This window comes from Barbatula barbatula (assembly GCF_947034865.1).
Source record: "Barbatula barbatula genome assembly, chromosome: 10".
NCBI lineage: Eukaryota > Metazoa > Chordata > Actinopteri > Cypriniformes > Nemacheilidae > Barbatula > Barbatula barbatula.
In genome coordinates this window covers 11,176,956-11,198,742 of record NC_136773.1, presented here as the reverse complement: position 1 = coordinate 11,198,742, position 21,787 = coordinate 11,176,956, and the positions used below count along the sequence as shown (strand labels likewise).

At 38.2% G+C, this 21,787-nt stretch overlaps 1 protein-coding gene across 1 annotated transcript in view; it reads right to left on the bottom strand.

Moving 5' to 3' along the window:
- LOC306899901 (protein Aster-B-like) overlaps window positions 1–18,558 on the bottom strand; it is a 37,517-nt gene extending 18,959 nt beyond the window's left edge. The window contains exons 1-4 of the mRNA XM_079466482.1: window positions 18,109–18,558; window positions 4,331–4,544; window positions 2,300–2,320; window positions 1,545–1,568 (exon numbers count right to left, since the gene is read on the bottom strand). Coding sequence (XP_079322608.1) covers window positions 1,545–1,568; window positions 2,300–2,320; window positions 4,331–4,544; window positions 18,109–18,131 — 282 coding nt within the window. The 5' untranslated portion in view covers window positions 18,132–18,558. The remainder of the gene's footprint in view (window positions 1–1,544; window positions 1,569–2,299; window positions 2,321–4,330; window positions 4,545–18,108) is intronic.
- Window positions 18,559–21,787: the final 3,229 nt, after the last annotated feature.

Below are 21,787 nucleotides of genomic sequence, written 5' to 3'. Positions count from 1 at the left end.
TAAATCGACTTCAATGGCACAAACACACGAGAGGAATGGGGCTTTTTCCACGAACGGGACAACTCGCCGTGCAGATCTCCCCGTGCACCCGGACGTTGGGGCCCTCGGCCACAAGCCAGATATCTGCTGTCTAGCTTTGAGCCTGTAGGGGTCGCCTCTAGATTTTGCGGCCAGTCGAGCTTGAGATGGTCGTCCACATTTGTCACCGCTCCGAGTAGCTCGTCAAGCGCATTCGCATCATAACAGGAACGCCCCGAGGCGGTGCTCTTCAACCCCGCAGAGACAAGGGATGCTTGGTCCTCTATATTTTGCACAAACGCAAGACACCAATGCACACACAAAGCGGCCCTTGAAGACAAAGAAACCTGAAGGCGTTTATAACCTGAAGGTGCTGGAGTAATTAGCCACGTCACCTGCCGAGGTTATTTAAAGCCAAAAAAAATTGCCCTGTTTGACACACACGCTTCACAACTGGTCGAACAAAGACTGTTCTCCCATAGCGTTTGAAACGCAGCATCGAGAGTAGCTTTTGATAGGGAACCGAAAAAAATACATTACTTGGCTAAACTACTCGCCAATATTTTGAATTTAGACTGCGAAACAAAGCTTAACCGCTAGATGTAAATGTACCACACGGTTTATTTAAATGCGTCAAAACTACAGGACCCAGTCAACAAATTTGTTTATTTAATAAAATGAACATACAACAAATTTAACAAATTGTTTATTTAATAAAATGATTATACAGTAAGATAATAATACAAATTAATATTAACTTAAACAAAATATAAATAGTTATATTATTAGACACTAGCCAAACACAAACCTCTTGATCGCGAAACTAAACAAATTTTTTTGGTGGAAATTGTTTCACATAGAATCACAGTTAAACTTTTTAGAGTGTAGATTAGGGTTTGGTTGGACTGTAATGTAAACTATAAAGCTTTTAGCTATTTAACTGATTAAATAAGGACAAATCCGTTGATATGTCTCATCCCAAATGTCCCGTTTCGACAGGAAAAAGTAAAACTAATTGCATTTATCATGTATCTTAAGTCCATGACTATATGCCCTTATAAAAAGATGAACATTTTATCCAAAAACATCTGCATTGGATAAAATGGGAGAATCACATAAAAGTGGACAAACCGATGCTGCATTTTTTAACCTAATGACACATAATGTGTCTATTTGTATACTGGCCTAGTTTAATATGGACAGATGAAATGACAGGAAAGGTGTGTCAGGTGATGAAGGCTCAAAAAAAAACAGACCCCATTGTGTGTATTTGTGTGTCTAGAGCTCACATACTGAACACCCCCTAACACACACATTGATCAATTCTGCCAACGTTTTAGGATTGGATGTGGGCTAATCTGATCTAATTTTAGAGATGTGAAACAGGTCATGTGTCTACAAAGAGAGAAGGAGAGGCAGCTGGGGAAGGGCTTGGAGGTATTGTTTGGGGGCACTAACACTTATGAACTAACACTTGACAAAGTATTAGTTCAGGAGTCAGATGTAGAACAACATGAAATGCTTACTTTAATCAGGTTTAATCTGTCATACTGTAAAACAACCAAAACATGATGAATTAACAAAAGAAAAGCAAGCCTTGTGAATTAACATACAGTAAGCTTGTCAATGTAATTTAATGTAAGGAAATACATAAGATTCCATGTGAATGAATAAGTTATAACTACATGGTGAACTGCCTTGGTAGAAAACAGTTTACCCTTAAATGAGTTTACAACTAATGAAATAAATGACAAGAAGTGCAATCATTTATCATCGAAGTCATGATGTTCGATAAATGAGTAGAAAAAATTAAAAGAACTTTGTTCTATAGGCAACATCACACAAATTCTTCACTGCAATTCCCAGAATGCATTGCAACAAGTTCAGGTAAGACAATTAGTTTTCAATGTGGTTTATGGAGAGAACGTTCTAGATTATAAATACACTTGTATTTCATTCAGAAAATGCATCGGCCCTTATAAACATGACTGTGAAGAGGTTTGATCTATTGGCTCTCAGTGTCCAGGATGAACTTCAGACTTTATTCAAAATATGTATTAGGGAGCTGGAAAAGTGTACAGAAAGGTCGAGCATGAGTATTTGCTTAAACACACAGACACACACAAACAGGTGGAGACAGACAATTCTAGATCATACAGGCAAATCAATATCAAGGAAACAACAATATGGACACCGATGCGGGCATAGATACTTTTAGACAGAGGGTGTAAAAGAGGGCGAGAGATGAAGTGAACTCAGAACAGAAGAGAGAAATGCTTACTTTTGAAAGTCGCTTGTGAGACTAGCATGCATCGAGGAGAGAAACACAAATCAGAGAACTGAACACAAATCAGAACGAACCACAAACAGCCAGAAAAAACACAAGAGTCAAGATTAGATCAGAGACATTTTACATGATATCAACAAAAATATCGAACTCCAGAAAAAATCCGTCGAGTGAAAAATGAAAAGCAAACAGGAAGAACAAGCGACTCTAACGCAATACTTGAAAGCCATTGCTGAAATGAGACAGACAGACAGACAGACAGACAGAATCATGTTATGAGACGCTGAGAACAAATGAATGCAGAAACATATTTGCTTGCACATTCATCCATTTTTATGTTATCCATTTACTCATCCTCTCACCCATTCAGGCATTAATTCAATCTGTAATGTACATCTACTAATACAATCACTCCTGTTCATTGCAAGGCATGGATACAGTAGCAGTAGTTTTAAACAAAAATAAGCTTTTATTAAAGCTGCAATCTGTAACTCAACATCTCTCTCGACATCTCTGCATGAAACATAAAGCTGCACGCTGTCTTTATATGGGCTGAAGTCAAATGACGTCAAACTCATTTCTCAAATTATAAATCATCCAAATCATATTAAGCTGTGATAAGATATAACAATAGGGCTGTCAAACGATTAATCCTGACTAATCGTATACGAAATAAAAGTGTTTGTTTACACAATATATGTGTGTGTACTGTGTATAATAATTATGTTTATTTTATGAAGAATATATGTATTAATATATTCAATATTAATCTTATATACAATATAAAAATATATTACATATACATGTGTACATATTTATTAAATGCGTGTGTATGTACATATACATAATTATTATACACACAGTACAGAGACATACAGTGTGTAAACAAAAGCGTTTGTGCTGCATACGAGGAATCGTAATGAAAGGTACGAAGATGTAAGGAGAGGTACGTTTTTTATTAAAATAAATGAATATTCATTTTTATATACTTTTTGTTGAATTTTAACCTAATTTAAAAAGATTTAGTTAAAAAATGTGCCTATACAATTTTTTAAATAAACAAATTTAATGCTTTATGTTTTTGGAAAAAGGTTTTTGTTCATAAATGTTTTAACCTAATTAGGCTGTGACATTTCCCTAAAATTACGATTTGACATTTAATCATATCAGAATTTTAGGGGATTTATCCCATCATGCTTGCAAAACCGTTTTATTTTAAGATAATATCAGACAAGATATGTGTGGTTTGGAAAATTGTAATCGTTTGAATAACACTACTTCTTAAAATATAAAAAAAAGAGACACAAAAGTACTGACATCACGAAAAGAAACATGATTTAATGTTGTGGCCCCTTAAAGTGAATTATTCACTTTCAAGTTGTAACCTGTATAAACTTCTTTGTTTGGAGAGAAAGAAATGTTCAAGAACGCTTGTAACCAAACAGTCCTTGACTACCATTGTCATGGGCTGCATGAGGACACACGGATGAGGATCCAATGCAGCTTCTTAAAGGGGTAATCCAAAGTCAAAATAATAGTGCCCCAGAACTGTTTGCTGTCCTACATTCTTCAAAATATCTTCCCCATTGACTAGCATAGAAATGCTTGGTTAATAAGCATTCTTCCAAATACTTTTCTCTGTGATCATCAGAACTAACAAATGTATACAGATTTGGACCAACTCGAGGGTGAGTAAATGATAACAGAATTTGTATTTTAGGGTGAACTATCCCTTTAATTTGATAGGATTTTAGACCATAAACCAAAGTGGTTGAATTTTAGTTGAATTAACCATACGGTTAGGTAATTGTATATACGATTGTATATTTGATGATGACCATATTACACAGTACCTATACTACCAAATCAGCTGAACGCATGTTATGACTGGACTAAAGGAAGCTAGGTGACAAGCACGAGAGACTTGACTGTTGTGACTCATGTGTGCTGGTGTTGATCATCAAAAGGATGGAGGAGAACCAAAGGAGAACCTAACAGGTGGGTCTGGCTGAGAAAGGGTCATACCTTGGAGTTCTTGCCCCCGCTGCGTGTAGACTGCCCGGACAGGGTGCGTGTGACCAGCTGTTCGGGTGTGGAGGGGGATTTGGAGGTGTCGGACTGCTCTGAGCCTTTTTCCACCATGTTATCGGTCTCTACGTTCTGCAGAGTGGGAGACCGACAGCGCTTCCGCAGAACCGGAGAGCAGGCAGGGGAACTGCGGTTAGAGTTACTGGCAGTGCTGGAGATTGAAAGAGAGACAGGCATATTTTAAATCATAGTTGTTAACATACACATTTGATATGACCACATCATTTATGCTCGCAAAAAGAGGAGCTACAAAAGGTTTCATGTCATGTTACAATCTTTTATATAGTGATGTGAATCGATTAAAAAATCAATCTGATTTGTGATGAATTGCACATAAAATTTATGTTTTTGACATAAACTGTAACATCTTAATAATTTCACATTTAGTCTCCAAATGAATGTAGAAACAACAGATTTCTTTAACCACATCATTTTATGAAAGAGAGCCAAAATTCTAATATTAGTACTGCAACTGATGTCTGTATTTTAACATCAATTATTTACATTTACATTTATTCATTTGGCAGACGCTTTTATCCAAAGCGACTTACAAGTAGTTTTTAACAGTTTTTACCGCAGAGCAATCAGGGGTAAGGTGCCTTGCTCTTAGAACCAGCAACCTTCTGATCACAAGCCCAACGCTCTAACCACTAGGCCACCAGGCCATCTCTTAGCCCCGCCTTCCCGTCATCTTGTCCTTGTGCGAATTCATGTATTTCCTTGTCAAGTTATCCCTGTATGATATGCTGTGTTCCTGTTCTGCCTAGTAGCGTTTTTGGATTTATATTATTTTGTCATCTGGACTTTCATATTTTGCCCCCTCGTGGGAAGTTTTCTGTTGGTATTGTTATTTTCTGTTTACCCCTCGTGGGTTTTAGTTATATTAATAAAGTCTTTAGTTATGGCTTCCCGCTGTCTGAGTCTGGGTTCATTGTCCGAGCTTCTCGTGACAAATATGTCCATGTTAATGTTGTAATTTTGACCCTGACTATAAAACTATAAAATATGTTTTGTGTGTTGGGTATTTTATTACATAAAATAATAACTCTTCAGAATGTTAATAAAATTCAGTGAAAATGTAATCTTGATATCTTTAATATTGACTGAGTAATGCCATGTCAAAGATTGAAGTGGGCTTTTAAGAAGTCAGAATAATAAATTGGGCTAAATAATAAAATCATTACTTGCAGTAAAATAAATCACTGTGAAACAATCACAAAATCTATATAATCATATAATCTATCATTTACAGTTATAAACACACATTATGTACCATTGGGTTATGGCTTATATATGAGATAACATTAATAACGATACAATTAATAGGAATAGGAATTTTGAAATATATACTTTTCAGATCATCAAAAAGTGCCTCCAAAAATAAATGTAATCATTTTTTAGATTTGTAAGACAAATGTTAACGGAGGACTAGTTCAGTTCATTTGTGAATGTTTGCATGTGTTAGATGAATGTTACCGCAATAAAGGTTTTTATTTATTTTTCATGTTTATTATACGGTCAGTCTATTATGTTACAACACATACACAAACATCAATCAGTGCAAACACACATTTGCCCACCTAAAACACGCATATTTGTATTACTATCATGTGGGGAACGTTGCGCAGACTTCATTGTTTTCAAACTAAGATAAAGATTTCCCCTCATCTTTAATGGTAGGTAACATGTAGGTGGTTTGATGTTTTAAGTCCACATTATGTAGGCCAAACCTGACCCTCACATTCACACAACAAAACAGATCATTTGTATGCATCTGGTTTCAGTGAACCATCATTTATCACATCACACGCTGGTTGAGTGGCTAATAGTCCAACAAAACTGCTTCACACTGTTTTTTTTCCCGTCTGATGGCATCTATTCACCTATCACACACATCTCATCGAAATATGCCATTTCTCAATCAATCAATCACAAACAATGCATTTTTTCCATCCACATTAAAAGCTTAATGTGTGAAAGAGTATGAATTTCTGTTTGTCTGAGACGTAGTCAGGCGGAGAGCCAAGAAAATCCAAAATAATGGGAATCACACACACGCACGCACGCACACACACACACACACACACACACACACACACACACACACACACACACACACACACACACACACACACACACACACACACACACACACACACACACTCCTTTCTGTAGCCTACCACGAGTGAATATGTTTCCATGGAAACAGTCAGCGGAGGACTGGCCAAGTTTGGAAGTGTTTGGACTCCAAAGGGGAAGAGAGAGAGAGAGAGTCAGAGAGAAAAAGAGAGATAGGGAGTGGGAGAAAGAGATTAGAGCACCGCATCGTTATGTCTCTCTTCACCGAGGAATTTCTTATGATGTCATCAAAACAACCTTTAACCCAGTATCTATTAAACTACAATAACAAACTAAATCTGATGCACCCAGTGTTCTGTGTGTATGTGCTAGCATTTCCCACATGCAGGACTCCTGACTTGACAGCCCAGCAGCATTAGCGTTGCTATGGCAACAAAAGGGATCTAAAATATAAATGAGTACGATGCTTAATATAACAGCTCTCTTTGGTTTTTTTACCACGACTTGATCACTTTACACCACAAAGATATTAAGTGCATTTTGCTTTCACAGAGTAATTCATTCATATTCAATTACTACAGTTACAGTATTTTACTACTATAAAACCCCAATTTAAACAATATGGGATCTCCTCATTAAGAACACTGTAAAGAAATTGCTGTAGTTATGCAGATATTTGCCAACAGTGATGGGAATGACAGCGTTAAAAATAACCAAAGGCGTAAGTTTCCCCCGTTACAACTGCGTTGCCGTTACTGACAATAAAAAGCAGCTTTACTATAATCTGGCTCATTGAATCAGTGTTCATCCGAGTGGCTCTCGTTCATCCAACGTTTTTTTCTCTACTGTGTTTGTCGGGGGGTGGGATACATAACTGGTTTTGATTGGTGTGTGTGAGTGGGGTGGCAGATTCCTTAAGCCAATCATCATCAGTTATGCGGTCAAGTAAAATTTCATCTTTTGCAAACCTGAGGCAGAAACACAGTCGCACACAGTACACCAATGCCTAGGAGTCAGAGTTCAAATGTAGCTTTCGCAAACTGGAAATATAAGCACTTCTTTTCCCTGGTTATGATGAAACACAAGCAGTGTGTATGCAACGTGCAATTCAAGATAGAGGTTCCAGGTCGGTGGCAAGAACTTCTAATCGAATGAAGCACCTCACATAACGTCACATGCCGCCACAAAACTAGCAGCTGGACCTTGTCCATACATTTCCCCTTTCCCCTTTAGCTCTTCGACCATGCTAGTGTTTTCAAGTGTTTTCTAAATGCTGCCTATCCACATTGCACGTGCTGAAAACGTATACATCTATGCTGCGCAGTTAAATGTGCACAGAGACTTTTATATGGATGGAATGAGGCAGTGATGCTGCTGCGGGAATCACAAAACTATAACATTTCCAAAGCGAAAGTGAAACTATCCTCGCGCTCCGCTGTCAAACAATAACTGCGAGTAATTTAATATTCCGTCTCCTAAAATGCAATCTAAAGTTTGCCCGAACTTACATTTCGCTATCATACTGGAAAGCTTTCAAAACATTAAGAGCAGTTCTTGTTATTAAAATGTTTACTTTTGTTAGAAAATACGAAAAGTAAGTAGTACAGTGCAGTATGTCTAGGGGGGGTTCCCAAACTTCTCAGCCAGCGACCCCCAAAATAACAGTTCCAGGGACTCAAGACCCCCCCATCCTCAGATGTCGGTAAACTAACAAACATAGGGTCTCATTCATGAAACATTCGTCTATTTCTAAGTGACTTGCGCGTAAAAGGGACCTTCCTGGAAACTCTCCTCTGGATTCACAAATACTTCACAAGCAGTGAATTTTTTTACAGTGAATCTTTCAAATTATTCCTGTTATTTTGTTTAATAACTACGCTGAGAGTAGCTAGTAATACCAATTTTATTTTAATTCATGTAATGTTATTATAATATAACCATTTAAGTAAGCAATGTGGAGATTTTAGCGGCATCTAGGGGTGAGATTGCGAATTGCAACCAACGGATCACTCCACCCCTTCCTTTCGAAGCACAACGGCAGCCCTCACAAGACAAAGATGTTGTCACGTTTTTACCTTTTTTTCGAAAGAGATAATGCATTTACGAAAAACTCCTTAGAGAAGTTTGTCCGTTTAGAGCTACTGTAGAAACAACATGGTAATTTCCATGTAAGGGGACCCGCGGTGTATATACATAGAAATAGCTCATTCTAACATAATAAAAACATTAGAGCTTCATTATGTAAGGTCTTTATACACCCCTGAAGACATAGTTATGTATATTATATTGAATTTCTGTCAATAGATCCTCCAAAAATGTACACATTGGACCTTTAATTTACTGTAGTAACTGCGGTACCTGTTATTTTGATAGAAACAATAGTATGATTTACTTGGGAAAACGTTGGTTTACTCATGACTATCTATCCATCTATTTATTGTCTGAAAAGAAAACAGGAAAACTAAATACAAAAACACTCACAGTAACATTGCAAGAGCCAACCAGCCTCTCCTAAAAAGTAATTGATCTCTCTGCCTCATTCGCAACATGGTCCTAAAACCCACCCATTTTGTCCCTTTTTGAACTATGGCAGGACCGAACAATGACAGCCCCCTCCAGTTCGGTATGGGAAGGTCTCGGGGTTGTTCCGGAAGCCTGTGTTTTCTCTGCAGTATTGGCTGAGCCTGAATAATGACCGACTGCCAGGACCCAAAACACACACACACACAGCACTAACATCCGAAACAAAATATAGTCCAAACAACCATTGTTTGGTTTATTAAACCATATGGCATCAAGAAAACTAAATGTAAAGGTGAAAGCCAAGTCAAGAGTCAAAATAAGTCAACTTTTTTTGTAACTGAAAAAACACTATGAACAGCACAAATGAAATGTGCTGAGCTGTAGGTAAGCAAACGTGAGAGGTGTGGAGAGCAGATGGCTGTGAGCACTCGCCACAGACAGACACCCAGCGTGGGTGTGACAGAGACTATGTGCCACACCCAACACATGCTGCCAAATCAAAACAAACACACACACAGTCCTCCTCATAACGGAATGGCACGTCCCAAGATGGGTGTCAGGAAGGAACGATTGACGGATTCAGGTGAAGAAGCGCATCGAGAGCGCATTGGCATGAGCCCATTGAATAACAAAGCGGAGACACCGCGCCTAGACCCGCTTATGCGCACAGACACAAAGCCATACATGTAAAATATCCACAACATATATATGCTGAACAGAAATTCACAGATGCAACCTATTGGACTGACCTGGCCGCCATGTATCACAAATCCGTTTGACTTCGCAGCATCTGGGAGAGATGGATGTTTTGAGAGATCGAGAACGAGAAGAAAAGGGGCATTTCCAAATGAAAGATGAGCGATCTAGCAGTCTGTCTAGTCCTCTACTCACGCTTGTAGCTCATCTCACTCTCTCTTTCTCTGCACGGCACTGTATTTCAATGCATCAGAGAGCTCAAGGCTCGGGAGACAGAAATGCCTCATACACGCTTCTGAAGGGGGTGATGGAGAGAGACGATAGAGAACGAGAGGATCGTGGAGAGAGCTTGAGCGAAAAAGGTAGCTGAGAAAATTACGGAGACAAAACCTGGAGTGTATAAAAGGCAATGGGGGAGAGAGAGAGCGAGATGCATTCTAGTGGCTCAGTACTGTGAGCCAGTTGGCTTGTTAATTATTCAGTCTTGATGAAAGAACCAGATCTGACATCATTCACTTTCAGTACACTTTACAAACCGCACACACACACAAATACACAGCGGACAAACACACTTACATGAACAGCTTCAAATACACGAAATGCCCCAAAACACTCCGTTTGCATTTAGATCAGAATGTCTGTGTTTAAAGTTATTTAACCGAAATGATATTTGAGCTAATAACAAGGACATCCAAGATGATTACATTTATTAAAAATATTTTTATTATAAAAATTATATTTTAAAGATTGGATTTATTACTGACATCTGATTATATGATAATATAATAATTTATTACAACCATCATTCTGGTAACGATTGCTCTCACACTAAGCATGAAGAAAGGACTGAGTCTCATTTGACCTTTTTTTGCCATTCTAAGCTTGTGGAAACAAGCAGATTTCTGAGAAATATCAATGCAGACATTTTAGAAAGTGAATCATTAGCCGAGCTGGCAACACCGGGTTTAAATGACTTATTTTTATTGAGAATAAAAACATCCCCACAGGGCATTATTTAACGTTGCTTCTCCACACAATAATGTTTCACATGAAACAATTTAAACTTTGTACATTTTAAAGCTGTGGAATTAAGGAAATATACTGTTTAAATTGAGTAAATGTAAGTAAAAAAATGAATAAAACCTGTTTATCTCAAATATTTCTATTAGAATTGACCAAAAATATGAATTGTACAGTATGTTTAAATATAATGGGTTACTTAAATACGTTTTTTAAATAAAAAAGACTTAAATATATGAACATTTTAGATCATTTTTATTAATTGTTTATTATGTCCCACTGAAAAAACTTTAACACACAAAATGTGTGACAAAAAACACATATTACTACAGTGTTTGAGTTATGACCTAGCTAGCTGTATGAATTGATGAATGAATCGGGCCTGAATGGTCACATTACTACAAAGTGCACTTAAAAGACGGCGAAAGACCACTTCGAAAAACTGAAGGTGACAGTCACAACAAACACTCTGACTCATTAACAAAAAAACGATGAATAAAATGTTTTACTTAACTAAACGTATAGCAAATCGGTATCCATAAATTGAGTGTTAAGTAGCTTTCCTGTAGCTCAGTGGTAAGAGCATTGCGTTAACAACAACCCAGGGGATTGCAGATACCCGTGTAAAATGTATAGGATAATGCAATGTAAGTCGCTTTGGATAAAAGCGTCTGCCAAATACCTAAATGTAAATGTTAATGCTCTTTGGGTTCAAAACCTTTGCGGAAAGCACATTATTTTGTAGTTTTGTGGTGTTTTAGGCCCGTCAAACAATTACTTAAAAGTTTGTGTTGACATAATACAGTATATCTCTGCATGTGTACTGTGTATTTACATTTTTATTCATAAACACATACATGTATACATATTTAAGAAAAACCTTTATTTATAAGTTAAACTATTGATAAATATAAATAAAGACATGAACATATTTCCTTAATATGTATACATAAATACAACATTTATATGCACAGTAGTCCTACACAGACATATATTATCTAAACAAACTTTTGATCGGGATGCAATCGTTTGACAGCACTACTTTTTTACCTTTAGTTTTTTATTGGTGAGAAATTTTTATTGATTTACTAAAAAAGTATTTACTGAGTTGATAATTTATCATTTGTAGATTATTCATAAAAAAACTATGGAAAAAACACATAACTATTAAAGTGATGTTTTGGACATTTTTGGAAAGGCATGGTGTATTTACACTATTATTGAAACCCACTTTCACAAATGAGGTCAAGCGAAATATACTAGAAATCATAATAATCATCTCCTAATCCCAATCTAAAAATACAGTGTAGAACAACAGCACTTCAATCTGGAGCCAATTATGTTGGTGCTCAGACAACAGAATGACTGAAGCCGAACCACCACGCTTTACCCAACCTCCCCATGCCCTTCAACAATTTCTCTTACTGTCACACAGGTGGATACAGTGTTTTAAAATTCAAAATACAGCCATTTTTGCATAATGTAACAGCATGTAAAACAAGAGGTTCAGCACAAACACACGAATCACGGGGTCACACTAAACTTTTTGTCCCATTTACTTCAATTCATAGATATGCATGTGCAGTAAACCAGAGACATGCCCAAATATTTTGCATGTTGTTGCATTCTCAAGGTCAAGTGTGGTGAACTCAGACCTGCAAAATTTATATCATATGGCGGAGTGTGACCAATAGCAGATCGATACGCCACAGCGTGACCTTTTTTCAGCTGGAGGAAAGGCTAATAACAATAACACACGATCCAGTTCTGTACATTATAACTTTGAAACAACAACAAAATGGCAAATACGCCTTTATCCATGATAAAAACCCCAACGTTTTTTCTGTTTTACAGCTCAGTTTCAGATCACAGCGTTATACCAACAGTGTACTGCATGTGTGAGATGCTGTTTGACTGTTTGTGAGCAATTCGTCCTCAAGTAAAAGCGCTTAATCTGAATCATGGCAACTATCACATTGCTGCCAGCTGCCTTTGTTCTGTTTACAGCGTTGTCATGGCAAACCGGCCTTGGCAGGACACGACCGGGTCGGAAGTTCCCAGTGACGGCAGATATCGTAGAGGAGCCATATCCATGGTGACAGAGACGGCCGTCCATACGGAGGTTCTGTGATTCTGAATAGATGTATGACACAAACACCAACAATCTCTTACACACGACAATCACACAAACACACCAATAAATATGATTTGGAGACTAGTGAAGTGGTGTGAAAGGCCTGTCTCATACTGAGATCACAGATAGTACGAATGGAGTTGTCCCGCAGGGGGCGCTGTTGTGAATCACACACTACATCAAGACAAAGCACGACAAAAATAGATCAGCAGTATATATTCGTATATTTTACAAATAAATGATTATTAGAAAATATAAAGAGAGTTTTAAAAAAGTTACATTTGATAAAAATTAAGTTTAAAAAAAGGTTTACTACTAGAAACATTTTAATGATATAGTTTGATATAGAATGATTCAATTCAATTAGTTTTATTTATATAGCGCTTTTCACAATGTGCATTGCTCCAAAACAACTTTACAGGAGAAAATAAGAGAAACATGATATGATTTGTTGAAATCTAAAACACAATATGGTGTGTGACTGAAGATTAAAAATATTCACTTTAAATAAATAATGCTAATAATTTTAAATGGCACATTTATCCATTAGAATAAATTTTTGCTCATCACGGATCATCTAACAAGGAAAAAATACCTTTTCTAAGGTGATGTATGTTTTCTTTCTTTTGGACTTTGTAATGAAAATGCTACAATTGTGCTTTGAATAGCTTTGTTCGGAACATAAGGATTTTTATGCAGTGCATGGATGCGGACAAATGCTCTTCTCACAAAAACGAGATCCCTAGGAAATTTCAGCAGCCTGCTGCTCCTGGGGCAGTTTGTCATGCGTGCGCCATCATTGCCATGCAATATGCTGCATATCTCACCAATGACAAGAAACGTGGCTTTCGATGCCAAAACTACCCAAAGTCAAGGGCTGGAGCAGAGGGGGAGTGGTCAACACTGATGAGGTCACACAATGGCATTTCATTCAATCAAGTAACCCAAAGAACCGCACAGAGGAAACAAAATCTGTCTTAATGACAACTTGGAGCCATTCTGGAACCTTTTTTTAATGCAGTGATATCTATTGCTAAATGCACGAAATTAAATGGGAACTGTAACGGTGTTTTTGTTTTGTGTCCATCCATGTGAACCGAATTGAGCCAGTTACACAAGAGTATTATAATACTCTTCACATGTACCCTTCACAAAGGCAACTGCACTGGAACATAAAGCCACTCTTGCTGTAAAAGGCTTGTTAATAAATAAAGGTAAACTGCAAGCTTTTTTCTCAAAATAGTACATGACAAAATACTGCATAACAAAAGAAGAAAAACAAAGCACATGACAGAACAGCAATGCATCCTGACTGATCCAATAATGGTAAACAACACAGCATGCTCATTAGTAGTGCTCGTGCCATCTACCACGTCTCGTGGTGTGAGATTATAAAGTGTTTAGACATTTCCTTCCTATCCACTTCCCTCAAGAGTCCAGCACAGACTGGAAGAGGTCAAAATGAATCTACTGTGCAGCAGGTGTTCATGATCATTTATCAATTTGAATAAACATCTACTACAGATGTATAAGTATTTTTAGGATAACCAGTGATTGTAAATTGAACTCTATATGAATATGAATCTTTTGGAGAACTAAAGCATTCTTAGACTTCTAAGAGACATGTGTTTGCATGAACATGGAGTGCAGAAGAACCAACCTTTTTTTGATTTGCGATGCTGCATACAGTTTGTGTCTGAACCCTGCGATAACTCAGACTCTATGAGCTGCCCTATTTAAAGCATGACAGAGCTGTCGCTTAGACAGAAAGAGGCAAGAGAACAGCAGCGTCCACAGGGAAATCAGTGCGATAAAAAAGTCTTCCAATGCAGGTGACAGAGAGAGAGAGAGAGAGAGAGAGAGAGAGAGAGAGAGAGAGAGAGAGAGAGAGAGAGAGAGAGAGAGAGCACATCCTCAGATACCATTCACATCTCTACAGGCTTATAAATGTATATTTTGTATGAATAAAACAGTTGTATAAATATCTATTAACACAAAAAATAGAATGCTTGTATATGATTGGACAATCAGACTACTAATTCCGGCTACTTAACCAGTGCAACCCAGTATCATGCCAAAGCGTCTAACAGACACCCCGGTCCACTCGAAAACGTGTGTCAGTAGCCAGATTTTCTGTAAATGTCGATTCATACAATATCGCGGAATGACTGCGTTTCCATTAAATTATGTTATGCGATTAAAGTGTATTTTGATTCTTCTCACAATTAGTCATTCTGGCCGTACTTCTTCTTTGTACGTTTTATGGCAGGTTGCAAACAAACTTAAGTGCATAGTGCCACCTACAATGAAGAAAGAGAAATGTCAATATTTCCTTATATTTCCATTTAGTCATTTAGCAGACGCTTTTATCCAAAGCGACTTACAGATGAGGAAACATTGGAAGCAATTATAACAACATAGGCAACAAAATACATAAGTGCATCAAAACTAGTCCATTAAAGCCTAGCACAGTATATAAAGCTAAGAAAAGTGAGGTTGACAGTGAGATAGTATATTTTTTTGAATATGAAGAAAGAAAGGGAAAAGAATATTTATATTTATATATATTTTCATATTACCTTACTGTTCCTAATAAATATCCATACTGCACTCCTTACAGTTTTCAGTTTTTGATTTGGGCCATCATTTAACATATTACTTAATGTGATTTCTTAATTATTATTAGCGAATGGTCATGTGACTTTTATACGTCACGTAACATGTTAATACAACAAAAAGTGTTTCCATTGCAGCTTTACGAAATATGTCTTTATCGTATTGCCTGAAAAATCCCCTCATGCGAGCGTGAGTTTTTTTTTGCGTTACCTGGGAGTTTTTGCTAACTTGACGCGTTTCCATTGGCCGTATTTTCAATGCACAATTTCAATTTGCCCATTTTGAAGTGTAATGGAAAACTGGCTACTCTCACGCTTTGACTCTTCTAGATGTGAACACGACAGGCATGTGTAAAGGCTGAGTAATGTTAGCAGAACGGGGCGATTTTTCCAATGTTTGGGTGTACATGGTATTTGCAGACGTTTGTTACTTTGTGCGCACACTTTAGATGCATTTTAGCACGTAACCCAACCCCACTCCTACAACACTTTGTATATTATAATATAAAACACAACACATAACAGGCAGATACGGCCACAGATGCTAGTTACTTTAAAAATGTAGTTGTTCTGAGCGTTCCATGCCCAAAGATCCCCTTCTCTGTCCGACGTAAAACTGGTTCCGGTTGCGTAGTGCGTACAATTTCAAAAATTGTGAAATAGCGAATAATGAAATCCTATGAGAATTAACATGCTGCTTCAGTCACAATGCCTTGGAATATCAGGACAGACAGAGAGAGAGAGAGAGAGAGAGAGCGAGAGAAGAGAGAGAGAGCATGCAGGGAACACTAAGACATAACACACTGAGTTCACAAACAATATCTTGTTCTTTCAGTTCATTTCATTTACACCGACAGTCGAAGGTTCAGCTTCATTAATCATCATTTAGCAGGAGAAACTGAGAAAAAACAGCCGACAGCGTTCAGCAAAAGCACCAGGGTCTAATCTCAATACGGCCACCAGAAGAAAATTATTCCAACTGTGTGAAACTGAAGCGCTTCCAGGTTTGCTGTGAGTCAGACCAGTGTTTCTGTTCCTGTCTGAATGAGCAGTGCATGAGGGGGCTCTGCTAAACACTGACAGCTCCACTTCAAAATTAGACTCTCAAAGGAATCGTATAATAAGAGCACATAGAATTTATAACTGATTCACTGAAAACGGGGTGGACGGAAAGGTGAGGGTGGGAGAGTTTGGAAACATTCAAAATATCAAGATATAACGGAGTTTTAACTTTTTAGACATGATTATCTTTCAACTGTGTTCTTAATAAATTCTTACTGTAAAAAGCACAAGTTAAAAAGTTTTATTTTTGGGGCATTTTATGCCTTTAATAGATAGGAGAGTAAATAAGAACCTTTTCACGGTTTTGCTTCATTGCCAAAGGCGATAATGTTTGTCTGTTTTGGGCTACTGTGGAAACAACATGGCGAATTCCATGTAAGGGGACCTGCGGTGTATGAAGATAGAAATAGCTCATTTTAAGGTAATAAAATATATAACGCTTCATTATGTAAGGTCTTTACACCTCTGAAGACACAGTAATGTATATTATATTGCATTTCTGACAACAGATCCTACAAAAACTACACAATGGCCCTTTAATTTCCATCCTTTGGTATTTGATTGGACCATCTGAAATTGAAAGCCTGGCCATTGGACGCTCAATACAGTCCAGCCCCAGGTCAAGACATGCATCATGCAGATGGAAGGCCAGTTTAACAAACAGTTGTTAGATACCCTACACAATTTATTATTTCAAAGCTCTCAGTCCGGAAGGGAAAACCCTTCAAGGGAACTTTTTTTTAAGGGTTTTGCCATTTTACAATGATTTCTAAAAATAATTTCATGAAGTGATACACCCCACACAAAGGGGGCCACTGCTGTAGGGTTTTATGACTGATAATTCGCTGTTGAAAAATGTTGATGGAAAATGTGAGCAAAGCATGAGACATAACCAAGTTCTCTGGAAAGACCAGAGACGACACATGTGACGTGGGTCATCTTCTGAGGTTAGTCTTTTCCTCAAGACCTAGTTAAACCTACTGTCATCTATAAGAAGCGTCTGAGGTAATAAAGATATCTAATTTGTGATGTTTTTCCCCTTTGGAAAAGAACGCTAGCAAAAAGGGAAAAGCGGGAACCTGGGAAAAGAACAGCATGCATAGTGCGAGAGTGATTAATGCGAGAGGAAGCAGGCTGCACGTTGCTGCTAGTTTCTCCTCGGCGCTACACGCTGTGATTTACGGCTAAAAATATCCCACACATGACCAGGGCACATTCACAAACACATGCACAGGACGGGAGGGGTGACAGATAAGCAGGGAGGGAGTTTAGAAAAAGAGGCACAGGTGCAAAAAAGAACAAAAGATGAAAATAAGGAAGAGGGAGTTGAGTTTGTAGGAGCAGAGGAAAAAGATCACACACACAAAAAAAAACAGGGAGGCACTGCAGTTCCCGACATGTGACAGCAGTCAGACAGCCGCGAGGAGACTTTACAAAATATGAGGTCACTCGAATTAGCCACAAAACATCCCCCGTTTCCTTTCCCTAAAACAAACACTTGAAAGAAAAGGTGATGCATTCAAACCGCATTCCATTGTTAACCATCCAGTCTCATCCATCATACAAGAACAAGTCCCGTGTCTTACCAAGCGAGTTTGAAGCCTCTCATTGGTGCGTTGCTGAGAGATTGTGGGATACGGCGTCAGGTGGTTGCTGCCGGTGAGGCTGCATGTTGGTGACGGGCAGCCGCTGAGCAGAAAGCGCGTCCCGTTGTGTCGTCCCATTCAGAGAGCCGATAGCCTACGCACTTTCCCAAGCCAACACTTACGCTAACAGGATGCCAGACAGTAGAAGTCTGCCGGGCTGATCTCACCTAGCTCTACTGAAAATGGGTGTCATGTGTGTCAGGTGAAAAAAAATGTGTGGAAACCAACATCCACTCACACGCGGAAACAGGCGATGCTCGTCTCATGGAGTTGCATTAGCACATCAACCGTCATTCTCTCACTGTTGCACTTGTTCGATCGATTCTCTGTCGCTTGTTTTCCCTGATTCTCTCTCTGTCTCTTTCATCCCCCGCTGCAGTTAAAAGCTGCAGTCGCTGAGCCGAGAGCGGTACTGAGCATGCTCACTGCAGCTTTTCCTCTCTCTCTCTCTCTCTCTCTCTCTCTCTCTCTCTCTCTCTCTCTCTCTCTCTCTCTCTCTCGTGTTTCTCAGACATGAGATATTGTTTGGTTAGCTGTGACTGTCTCCTCTGGTGAGCCAGAGGAGCTGAGCTGAGGGGGGGGGTCAGATGAGGTGGGTTTTATTGTGTCGGTTTGCGGGGTGTCTTCTGGTGTTGTGGGGGGGATTATAAGGACCTGTTGGCCTCCCGTCAGCCTGAATTAGGAAACAATCACAATCTGGGGATCTTAATCTGATAATGCACACACACTACGGCTCTTTTCTGAAACCTAGAGAGGTGCCTAGCCAGGTGGTGTTTTAATGCCCGTTTCATGCTCTGTGTGAGGGTAGAATGATAGCAGAGAAGATAAGGACACCTTGCACACTAGCGCTTATAAACAATAGATCATAAAACACTGCAATATACAATAAAACATATTTTAAAATAAAGTAGTACAGTAGAAAGTCCCTTATAGAAAGTTATTTAGGTTGGGTTATGTTACAGACAAACTAAACTTTCTTTATATCGCAGTTGCCACTGTACTTAGTAGTTGATAAGTTTACATTTTTGCATCTTTGTTGCATGTAATGTTTCAAATGTTATGTGTACAAGGTCATTTTCCACTTTGCATAAAGTCACAAATGTTGCTCTATAATCAGAACAGTGTACGGGATAAATGATTTAAATTGCAAAGTAAGCTACGTTTTAAAATATATTAAGTTAGAATAATTCAATAATATAAAAACTATAACTCTATTATTTATTTAATATACTTTTTTTAATAATTTTTTTAAATCACAACACTCTTAAGTATTTCTGACAAAATGCTAAAGAATCTGCAAGATAAACACACTATTTAACCTAAATAAATCAAACTGATTATTTAAACACAAGTCGATCATTCTATTAGTCATGTCATCCAGTTGGTGTCATGATCCTGCCTCTCCTTGTCTTGGTTTTCGAGTCTTGTGGCAGGATCATGTCAGTCCCATGTGTTTTGTGTGGAGAAAGAGCATTGTTTTGGTTTGAGAAGCCATGCTCTCTCTCCGGTGTCACGTCCTTTAGTCCCGCCCCCTTGTTTCCCCGGTTAGCGGTCCATTAGTGTTAGTCTTGTCTCCAGCCCTGATCCATCTTTCCCTTAGTGTTTCAGTCCCCTCACCTGCCTCGTGCAATCCTCCTGTTAGCTTTCCCTTAGTGTTTCATCCTTGTCACCTGTGGCCACTCTCCCTGTGTCATCAGTCCTTGTTAGTGTTTCCCTTTATCAAGCCCCAGTTTTCCCTCTGTCCCTTGTCGGTTCATTGTCATTTCGTCATTATCGTACCTCCTCACGTCACCTTGTTGGATTATTCCTGTCTATGGATTATCATGTTTGTTCCTGTTCTAAGTTTGTGGATTTTGTTGATTTACTATTCAAAGGACTTTGTTTGTTTTGTTCCCCATGTGGGAAGTTTTAGTTAACACTTTTTTTCTTGTTTTAGATCGTGTTTTCCTCATCGAGGGTCTTTTGTTTAAATAAAGTTTTTGTTATTTAACTCCGCTGCCTGCGTTTGGGTTCTGTCCACACACCGTGACAGTTGGACCATTCACCCCCATCTCTAGCTGTACCATAATATCAGATGGTGTAATCTGCAGTATTACTTTGAAATATGAAATTTACCATAAAACTAAATTAATATTAATGTTAATACAGTTGTGGGCAAAAGTGATTGTCTTTGGACAATTGATGAATTTGTTCTTAATTAAAACAAATGATTAAAGATGCTTTGCCAAATTATATTCAAGCACTTGCGTAAACTGGATCTCAGCTTTAAGAAATTACAGGGATAGTCTACACAAAAAAAAAATTTCTGTCCTCATTTTCTCAACCCCTATAGTTGTTCCAAAACCTGTATTCATTTCTGTTTGGTTGAACGCAAAGAAGGATATTTGGAAATATGTTGGCAACTGACATTTGGGGCACCATTGATTACCATAGTAATAGTTTTGAAGAATTTAGGAAAGCAAACAATTCTAGGGCACTTTTGACTACCATTTTGTGACCTCAGTTGTTAACATTGTTAAAAAAAATCTATGTGCTCAACAGAACAATGTAGAACAGAAATGTATACAAGTTTGGAACTACTTGAGGTTGAGTAATTCATGACAGAATTTCCATTTTTGGCAGGGGTAACCTTTTAAAGAGGCTTGACAAAAATGACACAACACATGTTCAAAACTTATGGAGACAAGACCCAGGAAAAGGATGCAAAATATTACCACAAGAAAGCATCAACAAATATTAACAGAGATATATGTACTCAATGTATGCTTGATTTCCCTTGAGCTGTTTTTTGTAAATTTAAAGATTATGCTATCAAGTTGTTAAAAAATGAGTTGGACGTATATCTTAGTATTTCTGTGCTTGAAACACTCCCCCAGAACTCCAACTTGTTTCAGAAAGTTTTTGATAAGTCTGGATCCCTGTTTCGTAACACAGATCCTATTCTGTTTATTGGGTAATTCTCCCGGAAAACCACGGCCAGGGCAAGGCAAAAGATATAGGCTGGGGAAGCAGGAAGACCCCTGCTTATCAAGATTGGCTGCCGTCAAGAATGAGGTGGGGAAGAAACCAAGCACAGGCAGCAGTGCAGACACGAAGACTTTTATTATGAACAAACAAGACACCCACGATGGGGGAAAACGAAACGAAGACGGTATAAACTAGAACAAAGACTTCCCGCGAGGGGGCAAAAACTAAGTAGACAGAATACTATAAACTACTTACAATAAACTAAGACACAATGTGGTAAACAATAAACATCCAGACATAGAGTGCGGGGACAATGACGAGACACGAGAAAGCACAGGACATGTCAAATACAAAAAGTGCCAAGTCTCTCTCACACTAGACACATGGGTCTGTCATGATCCTGCCTCAAGACTGAGAAAACTTTGACTAGGAGAGGCAGAATCATGGCAGGCTGTGCTGTAGGCCTGCAGCTGCAGCTTCTTATCCTTGCAATAGTGAGAGAAGTTGAGGTGTGTTGGTTCACGGCATTTCAGTGATGGATCTTATATAAATGGTGGATATAACGATCGTTTGAAACTGATAAATGGCGCGGTACCAGTGCTAAAAGATGCCGGACATGAAACGCACACGATTAGTCAAACTAAGTCATACG